This window comes from Caloenas nicobarica, chromosome 6 (assembly GCF_036013445.1).
Source record: "Caloenas nicobarica isolate bCalNic1 chromosome 6, bCalNic1.hap1, whole genome shotgun sequence".
Classification (NCBI taxonomy): domain Eukaryota; kingdom Metazoa; phylum Chordata; class Aves; order Columbiformes; family Columbidae; genus Caloenas; species Caloenas nicobarica.
This window is the reverse complement of record NC_088250.1, coordinates 17,465,774-17,480,515: the sequence shown is the minus strand read 5'-3', so window position 1 is coordinate 17,480,515 and position 14,742 is coordinate 17,465,774. Positions and strand designations below refer to the sequence as shown.

Here is a 14,742-nt window from a genome sequence, read left to right as displayed (position 1 = left end):
CAAAACGAAAATTCAAAATGTCAAAATAAAAGACTGGGATATGTCTGACAATTAGATGTTAAGGGATCTTTCAAGTAGAGCAGCAGATAGTTTTTGAAATAGATTGATGTCATACAGGTTCGGGGTACCTTTGGCAATGGATATCCAGTTGTCTTGCAATGGAAAGTAACTCCTGTCCCTTCAAAGGTTCTGTAGTTCTTTAATCTTAAATCAAATCCTGCTTCTATAGCTTCAGATTCAGAAATATCAACCATCATCACCTCTCCATCTTCTTCGAGAAGTTCATCTAAGGTGGTCTTAATAATTCTGAGCTCAATTTCTTTGATCAGTCTTTCTTCGAAAGAAGAAATATGGAATTCCTATACAGAAAAGCAAGACCATTAGTTCTGTGTGTCAGATAATGACCTTCTAAAAAAGTGATTTGTACTGGTAAAATGTCAATATACAAAATTAGTATGGAGTGGCAGACATACCTCATCTTCTACAAAAGTTCTGACCATCACTGTATCTTTTGCCATTTTCTTCCTAATTAGGGCTTGTTCTTTTTCATATTCTTTTTCAAAGTCACCATATGAAATAGCTGGGGCTCCCTCAGCCACTTTAGGTTCCTGTACGTATGCAGTCACCTGAGTTTGGTACATCATTTCTTGTTGCGATTTTATGTAGGCTTCATAATCAGCTAAGAATTAAGAACACATTGATTTTGATAAGCTTTCATGGTTTTCAATGGACTGAATAAAGAAAATAAGTTTTTTTACTGGTTTTGGTGATTCAAGCAGAATTTGTCTGTTTAGCCAATAAAATACAAACAGCAACAAAATGCAAAGACTGATGCCCTGAGATGAGCTTTACAAACAGATGAAAGTTTTTCTGTGCTGTTTAAGTGTTCTAGTTCTCAAAGTGGAAGCACTTGTAGAGGCTATTTTACAATTTATTCACAGCAGCTCTGTCTCCTGCAAACTTTCATGCATTTTTACCAGGACAAAAGAAAAAAAGTTAGCTTCTTTCTCTGTAATAGAACAACCTGTTACTTGATTAAGCTCCTTTCACCACATCACTCTCTGGATATCTTATGTTATATAGACTGTTATGGATGTCAAAAGAAGAACATACCTATAGCTATAAATCCTAGCAAAGAATATAAGTCCTTCAAGAACCTGATGTCAAATACTCTGTCTAGCAGAAACAGAGCTATCAGATCTCCCTTTACATTTCCTGAATTGACCAAACTAAGCTGCGAAGAATTTGCAGTAAAATTTAGAATATTTTTCCCTTTTAAAAGTTAATTTTAGTAAATATTTTTCCCATTTCTTTAAACTACAATGTACCTTCTTCTAGTAAGGAGACCGTTGCAGAAGCTTCTCCGTATTTATTTCGAACAATAATAGTGTATTCTCCGGCATCGTCGGCAAAAGTCATGGAAATTTCAAGTTTGCATTCCCCGGTTTCTCTTTTGTAACTCACTTTGTATCTGTAGAAAAGATAAAAGCACAAGCTCTCTATAATTCTGACGAACAGACTTTTTAGTGAATTTCCTTGTACTTATACAATTAATCAGAATAATTCCTAGCTTGTACAAGACAAAAAAATTAGAAACTTCTGCAAGCAATTCTCACTCTATGAATCTGCAGACCAGCATAGGGAAAGTAACCATGCTGAAACTAGAGTACAGGTTTACTGTCTTTCTGTTGTCACTAAAATAAATGGGATGCAAATAGCACTACTGAAATACCAGAGATCTGCTTACCAGATACAGTAAAATGGTACCTGCTGTGTGCACAGTTTGTCCTAAGAAGGTCATTATAGCATGATATATTTCAAAAATTATACAAATGCTTTTTTTCTCTGCTAGAAAGTGTGTTGCTTTCTACAGACATTTGCATAGACAGAATGCAAACATTGCACAGACAGAATAAAACAAACACAAAACTTCATCCTGATTTGTTTTTAAGGATATGTAGCATTTCTCATTTTATGATCTTTCAAATATTTATACTTTAAACATCAGCAGCCTTCTAAAGTCTCACATTAAGACATGATTCTATTTTTCCATTTCAAAAATAAAATTTCACAGAAATTGGTGGCGTTATTTGGCTTAGCATCAGGGATTCAAAATTATGGCTCTGTCAAATATTCTTTAAAACTATGTTTAAATAGTTTTTGTGCATTGTATTCAAAGTACCTGTAGCCAGTCGTTAGAGGAACTCCACCTTTTTTCCAGTAGACATGTGGCTTTGGGTTGCCCCCTACTTGGCATTCAAAAATAATGCTCCCACCTTCAATTAATTTATGTACCATAGGTTTTCTTATGAAGAAAGGAGGTATGGGTTCTCCTGATACTTCCTCTGCTGCAGTAGAGACATCTTCCATTACAATGTCCTTTGTCTCCACATAGCTGAAATAAGATTCCAGTGCAGGTAAGTGAGCTGATGCCTGAACTGCTCATAAACAGAGTGCAAGAAAACTAATGACCATAGTAAGAGCAGTCTAAAAAAGATAATTTACCGTTTCTCTTCTGCAACAACCTTCTCAGAAATGGTTTCTCGAGTCTCAATTTCTTCTGAAACTGCAAGGCAAATATGACATAGTAAATTTTAAAATACCTTAGTAGGGCTTAAGCAGCGAGTTTAGTTGATGCAAAGATGGAGAAGGTTAAGTAGTTAGTTGGCTCAGAGAGCCGGGTACTTCCAATGAGGAAGCAAGTTAATAGTCTCCATCAGCCCATCATTGCTCTTTTACTCATATTCTTACAGCCCTGTTACCTAACCTGGAATACAATTCAAGACATATACTCCGGAGTTGACAAAATGCCTAAGTTACATTACAAGTAATATGCAGTTAACAAAATCATAATCTTGCTACAGTGATAAACAGCACTTGCCTTTCACGTGTAAGTGGCAAGATGTGCTGACACTGCCAGCTTCATTGGTAGCAGTGCAGGTAAATCTTCCACTGTCTTCTGCAAAGGCTTCACGAACCACAAGGCGAGCAAGCCCTGCTTTGAAAGTGATCTGGAAGTCCATTGAACTCTCAATCTTGTAGTCTTCCCTGTACCACGTCACAGTGGGCTCAGGATGACCAGAGATATAGCACTCCAGAGTGACAGACTCGCCTTCAGTCACAGTCTTATTTTTGAGGCCCTGTATGACAAAAAGTATCAGAGTCAGTACCTATTTTCCCCACTGAACAGACATTTAAATAACTAAAATCTATTTGAACGGAAAATTTTATGTCTACTTCAAAACAGTGTTTTGTTCAGCAGTGTATCCAGAAAAAAAGAGGTGTTTTCCAAAGGGAAGTATTTGAAACTGGATTTGGGATCTCTGAACAATACCGTTATTAAAAAGAAAATGCAAAGGTAGGTTGATGTTTATGCAGTTCACAACAAGAAATTGTTTCATTGCAGCAAAAGTCAACCTACTACGTGATATGACTGTGAATAATCACCCCCACAGCAGATACTCAGAATAGTTTGTATCAGAGGTAAATCATATGGCTAAGTCTAATACAGATTTTAAAAGATTAAATAAAGCCAAACTTTCACGGTCAGGTTTTCAAAGATAAAAGTTAGAATACAAAACAGGCAAAAACACAGTGCAACTCCCCTAATCTACGTACAAAGTACTTACTGAGACTAAGGTAGGTGGCATAGCAGGGATTTCTGCAGGCACAGGAACTTTGGCAGTTTCTGTCACCTAGGTTGTTTAAAAGGACAGTTAGTAAACACCTAACAAAGTGAAGGACACAAACAGCAGAATTTAGATGAGATAATAAATTAGGTAAAGAGAACTCTTTGTTTGTCATAGGTAAATATGAGGTCCTTAGAAGGATTTGTGTAAAACAACAAAGATAGAAGTCAGCAGTATGCAGTATAAGTGGAAAGTTGCAATGAGGAAACAGCAGACAAGTGAAGTTATGCTACGTTTGTAAGATGAAAGTCAGTCAAAGTGATGGAAATTTGCTCAATAACATACCTTTGCTTCAACTTCTTTCTTCAACGCCAGGTGTTCTTCCCGCGCTGCTTCACGTTTAATGCTTACACCTGTCTCTGCTTTAGTCTCAACATCATAGTGACTTTTATAGGTCTCAGCAGCCTCTCCAAATGGAAACTGTGGTGGGGCAACTGGCTCTGCTTTTATCCTGACTTCATGTGGCTTTAGCTGAGGTGGTTTCACGGGCTTGGTGATCTTTTGTGCAGCAGAAGTAGCTGATAATTCTTTTTCCAGTGTAGCCATGGCAGATCCAGCTATTGAAACCTAGGGAACAGAAAAGAAAGAGTTACAGCTTTGTTGTTCCCTTGTTTTCAGAGGACACAGTACATTTCTTGAGCAGACTGCATGTGCGCCGATTGCTTCCAAAGCTATATATACGAAAATGACTTCTACTTCTAGATTGCAGTAGTAGAATACCAGAGATATATTTTTTAATATTATTTTTGATGTTGCTAACATTCTTTTTTTTTTACTTTAGAATTTGATCTTTAAGTGGTCAAGAAGCTCTTAAGTGCAACATGAGAACTATCCTCTAAATTTATTCACTTGATACCTTAGCTTTCCATTTAATTAGTCTGCAATAAACAATATTACTAACTAGATAACTGTCAGTGATTAAAATAACTGAAAAGATTTCAAAATGTTATTGTAGGTGTAGTAACTTTGGTAAACATACATAAATCTTTAAAGAGAAAAATATTTTAGGTAGTTTTTATAATAATTATGTTTGAGGGGAAAACCAGTTCATCTTTGAAGTCCAGGTGAAGAGAGAAAGTGTGCTTGAATGAGAAAATTCATTAAATGGGAACTTCTAATATTATGTGAAGGAGCTGAACAGAAGAATGGAAAAAATAACACTAAAAATGGATGGTGTCATATTATGCAGTTTGAATTTTCTTTTTCAAAAAGTAGCCTAGTATATAGTAGTCTGCAAGGAAAAAAGAAGCACTGTTCCCAACGCACTAGTGAACTGATGCACATAAAAAGATTGAAGAGCGATAATTCTGCTCTTTAAAAAACATTAAGTTGCATGATAAATGTTTACAATTTCACTGTATTACAAAGTATTGAAGCTACATCCTTAAACAGATTAAAAGGTTGTTTAAATAACTAATAATTACAAATCACATTTTAGTAGTTCATATGTCTGTTTACAGCACTACTCCTTCTTAGGCAAAGCCAACGAAAATAACTGTAGAGAGCATGCAACTCTTCTTCTTGGGAAAGCAAATACTGGAGCGGGAGGAAAAGCCAAATAGAATGGGTGATCTGCTGGTTATTATAAATGAGCAGACTGTTCTTATTGGATACAGTTTTTACTTCTTACCTCATATGTATGATCTGGTTTAGGAACAGCAATTTTAGAGACCGTGAAGTGAGGACTTGCCGTGCGGGGTCGCGGGTGTTCGACGTGAATTGTTTTCTCAGTCTTGGTTTCTGTGGCTCTTTTTATCTACATAAAGCAATGAAAAAAGTTTTTGAGAATATGATGCCGTTCACCAAACTGAAACAGATTTCACTGGGACATAGTTTTTGGAAAATAATGCAATATAAACTGAGTCTAACCTCTGTGGATATATGAACTTCCTTCTTTTCAGCAGCTGGGATATGTTTCTCAGGAGGAACATAGACAGTTTTAACTTCTTTAGTGACAACATGACGTTCTGCTGGGGCCTCGGCAATGTGCTCTGTTACAGCATGCTCTTTATAGCCATATTCCAAAGTTTTCTGCTTTACATACGCTTCATCTACTCGTTCTGGTTCCCAGGGTGATCGAACACGTGCCTGATCAACTGCTGCAACAACTGTAGCTACAGCTTCAGCCTTTACTCCAGCTTCGGTCTACAGATAACATTGGTAGAATTTATATAATTTATATAATTAGTCATTATATTAAAGGTTTGCATATCTGGCAAAGACTTATAAATAAAATGTTCAGTAGCGTATATTCCAGACAAAGAAAGAGTGGATAGATATACAAAAGTAATAATGTAAACATCAAATGTGTTCACCTATAAATACACTTCAAGAGTCAGTATGTTCAAATATAGACATATTTTTTCTAAGCTCTAAGTATGCATATTCAGAACATCTCTATGTTCGTGTGCTTTGCACATATCAATATTTGTATGCAAGCCCACTTTTAATACTTTATAGTCACATTTATGGCTCCTTGTCTAAGAGTATGGCAGGTATGTATATGTGCACATAATTTTGAAGTCAGTATGTTCATCAGCTCCATATAAATGTTAGATGCTATTAAAAATGTAGAGAATGTGTCTAGCACCTCATGTGAATATATTTGCTAAGGAATATAACCACAAAAATTTTTATCACTGGCATATGTTAATTCAGTGCTAATCTATCTTAAATGATTTTACAAAAGGAAAACTGAGCTTTCTGAGAAACTGTAAATAATGCATTTGTATCAGGACTTCTAGTTGTTTCTAATAACTGATAAATACCATCAACTTCTATGTTATCAAGGTCCCACAGTTTATCAGGGTCCTTCTAGTTTTTATTATTACTGTCATAGCTGATCTGGATGTAGCAACAGACCATATGAAATGTATTCCTTGTAGCTGGGAAATAACCTAATAGATAATTCCATGCCGATTTAAAAATCATTATCACCTTAAACTAAAATAACTTAAGCAAGGCCAAAATGTAATTGTTTACAGATATTTGGGTTTATTTTTAAAGTAGTGTTCAGGTAACAGGGACCCCCTATTCAGTATCTGCTGATTTCAAAATCATTGCTTATACCAACTTGAATTTGGCCCTAAATTTACATTATCTAAGAAGTAACTGTACCCTCTTAGCAGTCTGACTCCTCTGGCTAAGTTTTATATGCTATGCTCTTTTAATTATATTTTATAAAAGTACTTCATTAATATGCCATACTGTTTCTTACAAAGTAGGTAGATAGACTTTAAATAAAAGTTGTTGGCAACCAGGCTTTTCTTCCACATACTGGAACAAAGTAGCGTCGACAAGTGTCTGATTGTCGGAAGTAATAAACCAGACAGACTTGAATGGATGTTAAAGTTTGTATTGTACAAAGAACAACATAATTCAAACCTTAATAGAGAGAGGTTGTTTTACCTGGCAACCATAAAATCACAAGGAACTGTCTTGTAGAAAAAAGGATTGCAGAGTCAGAAATTTGAACGAGTAAACCTTACTTGAAAGTCATTGGTAAGGAGTAGGCTTTCACAGAGAAATCTCACTGTAGTATTAAAAGTGGCATTTCTTAACAGGGTAAGACATAAACCTCTTTATTTCTAGAAACTTAATCACACTGACTCTGCTATTCGACAACCATCCCACTGATCGAGTATGTTATAATCACACCGACTCTGCTACTCAACAATCATCCCACTGATCAAGTATGTTATCAGGAATTAATTTGGGAGCATTCTGTTGTACCCAAGTAGCTCTTAAGAGGTGAGGTTTGCAGATAAAACAAATTGTAACAGTGCATTCCACAGCTGCAACAGCTATATTCACCTGATCATAAGCCAGATGAATTTGTTCTCGCTTGGCTGCAATTTCTTCTCTAGTTCTGGACACTGTGACTGGTGCTTTGGTTTTATCAGTGGCAATTATTTTCGGAACTACAGTAGTTTTCTTAGCTTCCTTTTTAATCTAATTATTATGGCAGAAATAAAAGCTTCAGTTACATATGATCTTGAAAAATACTTGAACATCAGGAAAGCATTTTGGAATGGGAACAGGGAAGAAGAATTAAGGGGTTAGATCTTTGTGCACAGCACACAGCTCTGTATTATATGTACACTGATAAGTATTGTTACACCCTCACACCTATTTAAATAAAAGTAATGATTTATTTTTTAAAAAGTTAAAATGCATTTCAGGAGTCACTCAGTCAATTCCCAAAGGTCAGTCAGAAGAGAATTATGGGCATCCTATTAATGAAAACAGTTAGGAGAAAGAGATCAGAGGTGGAATAATATAATCTAATTAATAGTATTTCTAAAAGCTTGTAAGTGAAATAAATCCTACAAAAAATGAGCTGGAAATCTATAGTTAGTATTTTCTGAGGGACACATAAGGTTTGTAAAGAAGGAGGATAAAAAACAAGTATGCTTGCAATAGTGCTGTTCACCTTTTCATGGGTTATGCTCACTTGTTCTTGTTTGGTAGCAATTCCTTCTTTACTTTTTGATACTATGACCGGCGGTTTAGGTTTATCAGTGGTAATTACTACCTTAGGTACAGAAGGTTTCATATCTTCCTTTCTTATCTAGTTTTTATGGTAAAGAAAAATAATAGTAATCAATTATGCTTGTTGTCAAAATTACACAGCTTTTCAGGAAAGTGGGATAAGGTTTCAGAATATGTATCAATAAAAGAGAAAGACCTAAGAAATTAAATAATTCCTTCGAACAGATCAACCTGTCTTATATGCTAGCTGAACAAAGGGCATTTGAAGTCATTAACATATTGCATTAATCTGTGTGTGAATTAGAGAGGAATCTTCCTACTTCCTGGTTAATTGTGATATATCATTGTCATGTTTGGAAGAAACTGTTCACATAAAAAATGAGTATAACTGACTTAATGTTTACTCCCATCAGTAGATGGAACTATTTCATTGCTTACTCCAACAAACAATGGTTCCACAATATGGTCTACCAGATGCATTCAGCGCTCATACAAACATGAACTTCATTAAATCAAACTCCACACATTAATATCATATAATGAGAGATAATCTTTACAATTTATCTTCAGAAATCTACCTTCAGACAAAAAGCAAAGGTCATTAAGCATCAGATGAAATTCTGAGTACCCTTGCAATAAAAGTCACAATGTTCAAAGGATCTGCAGGAAGGGCAGCTGCACTCTTCCTCTGTAGACAGAGCTGCTATGAAGTCAGTAGTACCAGACTGCAATGTCGGGCTTATATCTGGAATACCTTGCTTTATAAAGTTTTCATTTTGACATTTTCTTTTCATAAAGAAGCAAAGATATGTAGCACACCTGATGAAGAATGATGTTTTATAAACCTACTGGAGTATAATAACGAGCTAAAAATCTGTAATATTTATTTACCGTTTCATGAGCAACGTGCACTTGCTCACGTCTGGTAGATATTTCTTCTCTAGCTCTTGATATTCTTTCCTGTTCTTTGGCTTTGTCTGTGGCGATTATTACTGTGGGTACTGGAGTTTTCTCTGGTTCTTTTCTTATCTGGATGTTTACAAATAAAGAAGTTTAAATTACGTATTGTTTAAAAATACAAGGTATGTGATTTTTTATACATTTGGAAAAGATACAAACAAAAGGAAGGAAAAATGTCAAACTCTGGATTTCAAAATCATCTGGTCTGGAAGCAACAATAACAACACAAACAGACATTTTATAAAACATACATATATTTAGCATAAAAATAATAAAACAAATGCTTGCTTTGCTACTGAAAGCACTAATAAAAGAAATTGGATCAGAGAAAAACTGTCCTGCATCATAATCAGTTTCAGAAATCGTAAGATATTAAAAACAAGTTTCAGGTAACTTTCACTTTGCCAAGAAGTTCAGATGTAATCTGCAAATAAACATGTAATTTTTTTGCCTAGGTGGATTTCTGTTTCTCAGTACTTTCAGGATAGGCCACACCTTCTTCCTCATACACTTCAGATGCTGGTCTTCCATTAAATCACATTTGTCTGATAAAAACCATGCTAAAATAATCTGAATTCTGATCACTTATCAGTATTTTCAAAATTGATTTCAAAGCAGAATGAGTTTCTCCTCCTTTTTCTGATCCACTGTGCTGCCAACAAATAAAGCAGGCTACAAATGGCAAGCTTAGAAACAAAATCAGAAGAAAAAAAATAGAACATTTAAGAAGTAGTTCCTACATGTCCATTCTTTAAAAGACTGAGAATACTATCTAGTAAATCACCACACAACAAAGAAAAAATAGATTTTTTCTAAGTTAATGTTTTGAAAGTTTATCTATCACATTCTTAGGTATTAATAATGGAAGAGAAATAAAAAAAGGAAATAGAGTCATCAGCAAGGACAGACAGAAGAATGATAGCCATGTAAAACAGAAGAGTGAACATATATAAAAAGAAAAAATAATATTACGGTATGTCATTTTTCTTGCTCATAGGCTTGTCTTTTTGATGAGATATCAGATTTTTGAACAAGGTAGGGTATGACAATCATAGATAACACCTGTATTCACCTTTTCATGAGAGATGTGCCTCTGTTCTCGTGAAGTAACAATTCCTTCTCTAGTTCTCGATATTACTGTTTGTTTTGTGCCTTTATCACTGGTAACTACTACCGTTGCCTCCTTTCTTATCTGATTTTTATAGCAACAAAGAAAAAAACAAAGCCTTAACATTCGTTTTGACAAATTGCTCATCAAAAGAAGAGGAAAAGGAAAAGTAAGAGGGGAATACAAGTGAAGGAAAAATAGTAAGGGAGAATTATTTTATTCCTAGTGAGGAAACTATAAGTGGGACATTAAAGGAAAAACTTCATCAGTGTAAGAATAATGTTAGAGAATAAATGACAAGGGATAATACAGGATCACTTTCATAGAAGGCATTCTTAAACTTAGAAACAGTTTAAGAATAACTAGTTCAATCCTGCTATGATGGAAAGCAATCGAATAAGTGATCCATGAGCATTCCTTTACAGTCCAGATGCTCTATACGAGCATGCATGCTTTTCCAGTGCACTGAGTAATATCTTGTTAATTTATCACAGTGAATCATGCTTTGTTTGCATGTTGGATGAAGGGATAAAGGGGAAATCACAGAATGGCTGTGTTCTGTTTCTACCTGCTCCTGAACAGGTGGAACGTGGACTGCAGTCGCTGCTGTCCTTTTAGCAGTTTGCTCTACAACACGTGGAGCTGGTTCTCTCACCATGGCTTGATCCACAGCAGCAACAACTGTAGCAACAGCTGCTGTTTTTTCACTGTCCCTTCTTACCTATATTAGTCACATCAAAATACATTTTTTCATGTTTTGCATACATTCAAAAGAAGCACAAAACAAGCACAGAGACAGAACGGTGCGAAGAAGCTTTTAAATATTGGCAGTAGAAATCTCTCAAGAGCAGACACACAAACATTTTCACACACAGCCTCTTGGATTCCATTTAGCAGATCTATTCAGCAATGGTGAGTCCACACATAGAGCAAAACCAATGCTCTTTCCAAAAATAGACTTTACCTCTCTATCAGCAGCCGCAACCTCAGCAGCAGCAGCACCACTAATGGTAACTTGTTCTTGGACCCCGTATCTCCCCTCCCATCTTTCTTCAGTTCTTATTTGGGTAGTGCTTGTAGACACTCTTGTTTCCTTCATCTGGGCTTCAGCGGTTGCAGTATATTCCTCCTGCTTCCAAGGAGGAAGGACTTCAGCCCCAGCTGTTGTCACTACATGTGTTTTACGAATTGGAGATGGAGATTTCACTGGTCTAATAGGTGAGGTGGAGATTCTTCCAGCAGGAGAAACAGATCTAATGAAAAAAAAATAATATAATTAAAGTAGTGTTATACAATGACAACTATATAAATAACTTCAGCCGGAACTTGAATTCACTTGCCATTTAGGGTATCTTCAGTACTCTGTAGTTCGATTATCAAAAACGTTTTTGAGGTGTTCTACTTGTAAATTGCACTTACCTGTTTTTAACATTATGCTTATGTGTGTTTTTGTCATAACACATAGAATCATAGAAAGGTTTGGGTTGGAAATAACCTCAAAGATCATCTAGTTCCAGCCCCTCTGCCATAGGCAGGGACACCTTCCACTAGACCAGGTTGCCCAAAGCCCCATCCAACCTGGCCTTGCACACTGTGGGGCATCCACAACTTCTCTGGGCAGCCTGTTCCAGTGCCTCACCACCCACATGGGGAAGAATTTCTTCCTTATATCCAATCTAAATCTACCCTCTTCCAGTTTTAAGCCATTACGTCTTGTCCTGTCACTACATACCCTTGTAAAAAAATCCCTCTCTGGCTTTCTTCTAGGTCCCCCTTAGGTAGTGGCAGACTGCTATAAGGTCTCCCCGGAGCCTCTCCAGGCTGATCAACCCCAACTCTCTCACAGCTTTTCTTCATAGAAGAGGTGCTCCAGACCCCTGATCATCCTGGGCCTCCTTTGGACTTGCTCTAACAGGTCCATGTCCTTCTTATGTTGGGGGCCCTGGAGCTGAGTGCAGTACTGCAGATGGGGTCTCATGAAGGCAGAATAGAGGGGAAAATCACCTCCTTGGACCTGCTGGTCATGCTTTTTTTGATGTAGCCCAGGACACATTTGGCTTTCTGGGCTGCAAGCATATGGTGCCAGGTCACATTGAGCTTCTCATCAACAAACACCCCCAAGTCATTCTCCTCAGGACTGCTCTCAATACACTCTCCACCTGGCGTTTATTTGTGACTCGGATCACCTCAACCCATGTGCAGGACCTTGCACGTGGCCTTGTTGAACTTCATGAGGTTTGCACAGGCCCACCTCTCAAGCCTGTCAAGGTCCCTCTGGATGGCATCCCATTGGTGCCCACATGAAACAGCAGCACTGGATAAGAGTCAGTGGACTGTGCAAGGCTTGGTAGCCTCTTGATGACATCCCTGATATGAGTCCCCGGTGAGCAGCACACCTCTATAGAGAGTACGTCAGGCCAGCAAACGGTGCCTCCGCACCTCTCACAAGACAGTCACTTACTACAATCGCCTGCCGCCTTTTCTTAATTATGCTGGTTGTTATTACGGGGAGCAGATCGGGCTGCCTCACTCAGCTCCAGCATCTTTCCTGATGTGACGGGTCTTTCCCCTTCAGTCTGCAGAGCAGTGAAGGGGTTCTGCAAGTGCACCTCAGGCTCCAGGAGAAGTCTCTTCCTCCTGCTGGTCCTTGCCCTTGTAAGCTTCCATTCTTCTGCATTATCAGCCCTCCTCCCTTCTGTGTGTGCTGCTGGGGGAGTTTTTGGCTGTTTGGCCGTGGGCCCACTGCAGACGGCACTTGGAACCAGCTGTCTAACTTGTTCTCAGTCTCCCTGATGTTACGCAGCCTTCTCACGGCTTCCTGCAGCTCGGCCACCTGCTGCAGGAGGTCCTCCACGTGGCACACCTTTTGCAGGAAGGTCTGTACCTCTCCCTGCAGCTCGGCCACCTGCTGCAGGAGGTCCTCCACCTGGCACACCTTTTGCAGGAAGGTCTGCACCTCTCCCTGCCCAAGGAGAAAGGTCTCGGCCGCTTCCTGCAGCCTGAGGTCCGCCCTGCAGCCTCTCCCTTCCGCAGCTCCCTCTGCCTGGAGGCATCGCCCACCGCTGGGGCAGATGGAGCGGGTCCGCCCGCCGGAGCTGCTGCCCTTAGCAGGCGGGGTGGGGGCTGCGGGGGCAGCGCCTCCGCGAGAGCTGCCGCCCTGCACGGGACCCCCGCGCGCCCGGCGACTGGCAGACCGCAGGTTTGTCACAGGATCGTGGGATCATGTGGGTTGGAAGAGACCCTCAGGATCATGGAGGCCAACCGTAACCTAACTCTGGCACTAAACCATGTCCCTGAGAACCTCATCTACGCGTCTTTTAAGCACCTCCAGAGATGGCGACTCCACCCCTTCCCTGGGCAGCCTGTTCCAGTGCCTGACAACCCTTCCTGTGAATAAATTTTTCCTAATATTCGAGCTGAACTTTCCCTGGTGCAACTTGAGGCCAATAGCTTGGTTTGATTCCCGAAGAGAAATAAGGGCCAATGTCAAAGGGTGTTTCACTCAGGCACATGCTTAAAATATAAAAATACATCGTTAGCTTCCATTTACTCTATCTTAACTCTCCTGGTAGCAAAAATACAAAAGGCTTCCAGGCTGTGACTGTTACATGTTATATTGCAGTTCGGTCTCTGTAGAGAGACAAAATGTTTAGTGTAACCGTTCTTCGTCAAAATAGCACGTGGCGGCCACCGAGGAACAACAGAACTGTACCTGCTCCTGCACCACATTTCCATGGGTCATCCGTAGGTGTGCTCAGGGTCCAGGCAAGCTTCTGATCAGGGCCTGCAGTTTTTCCCATACTTACTTTTATAATCTCAGCCACAATAATCGGTAGTCACTTAGAAAGTGCTAGTTTCTAAATCTGGATATTCCAAAAATTCAACCCCCGCCCTAGCAGGTAGTTTTAAAGCATATTGCAAACTGCTTTAGCAGGTTTTCTAACCTAAATTTTCTTTGAGCCGATTTTTTAAATGCTGTATATCTCAGATAGCATTAACAAATTGCAGCAGTAGGGGGCAGCAGTATCATTAATTTTTAGATTTATTTTCTGATGTGTTGTAAGTCTAAAAGTGGTATGCCTAGCAGTGGAATACAAACTCCTAGTTCCATATGCACTCTAGATGGCACTATTGAATTATTCTTTCATCTATGCAGGTTGTTCGTTATTGCTAGTTCCTATCAATCCATTTCTTCCAGTCCTTGTGAGTTATTGTCAATGTGGCAAAATTCACCAGCATACCTAGCTCTGGCAATTTAAATGGGGCTCTTCTGAGCACCCAGCTTGGAGATGTTCCTTCCATGACGCTGGTGCTCCAGGATGCTGAAGCTGCAGGACTTCCAATGCAATTTTCTCCTTACCTGCCTCTCAGCACGGACCTCCTGTGGTCTCCCAGACCACGAGCCCTGCACTTCTGATCACTCACTTTCCCTCTTGAGACCCTTTACACAGCAGAGCTAAACTTCATTTTTCCATAACCACATTTACCTTGCCT

The 14,742-nt window shown here is 38.7% G+C and overlaps 1 protein-coding gene across 27 annotated transcripts in view; it reads right to left on the bottom strand.

Annotated features, from left to right (window-relative positions):
• Nucleotides 1-14,742, bottom strand: part of TTN (titin) — a 245,118-nt gene that overhangs the window by 221,265 nt on the left and 9,111 nt on the right. For 25 of the 27 annotated variants that reach the window (XM_065637181.1, XM_065637152.1, XM_065637169.1 and 22 more), the window contains exons 7-22: nt 11,213-11,501; nt 10,817-10,969; nt 10,213-10,332; nt 9,072-9,209; nt 8,122-8,259; nt 7,503-7,640; nt 5,559-5,834; nt 5,320-5,445; nt 3,975-4,256; nt 3,630-3,695; nt 2,882-3,140; nt 2,506-2,566; nt 2,183-2,395; nt 1,329-1,471; nt 474-679; nt 129-359 (exon numbers count right to left, since the gene is read on the bottom strand). In XM_065637181.1, the coding sequence (XP_065493253.1) occupies nt 129-359; nt 474-679; nt 1,329-1,471; nt 2,183-2,395; nt 2,506-2,566; nt 2,882-3,140; nt 3,630-3,695; nt 3,975-4,256; nt 5,320-5,445; nt 5,559-5,834; nt 7,503-7,640; nt 8,122-8,259; nt 9,072-9,209; nt 10,213-10,332; nt 10,817-10,969; nt 11,213-11,501 (2,839 nt within the window). The remainder of the gene's footprint in view (nt 1-128; nt 360-473; nt 680-1,328; nt 1,472-2,182; nt 2,396-2,505; nt 2,567-2,881; nt 3,141-3,629; nt 3,696-3,974; nt 4,257-5,319; nt 5,446-5,558; nt 5,835-7,502; nt 7,641-8,121; nt 8,260-9,071; nt 9,210-10,212; nt 10,333-10,816; nt 10,970-11,212; nt 11,502-14,742) is intronic. The other 2 variants (XM_065637156.1, XM_065637168.1) reach the window with 2 other exon arrangements.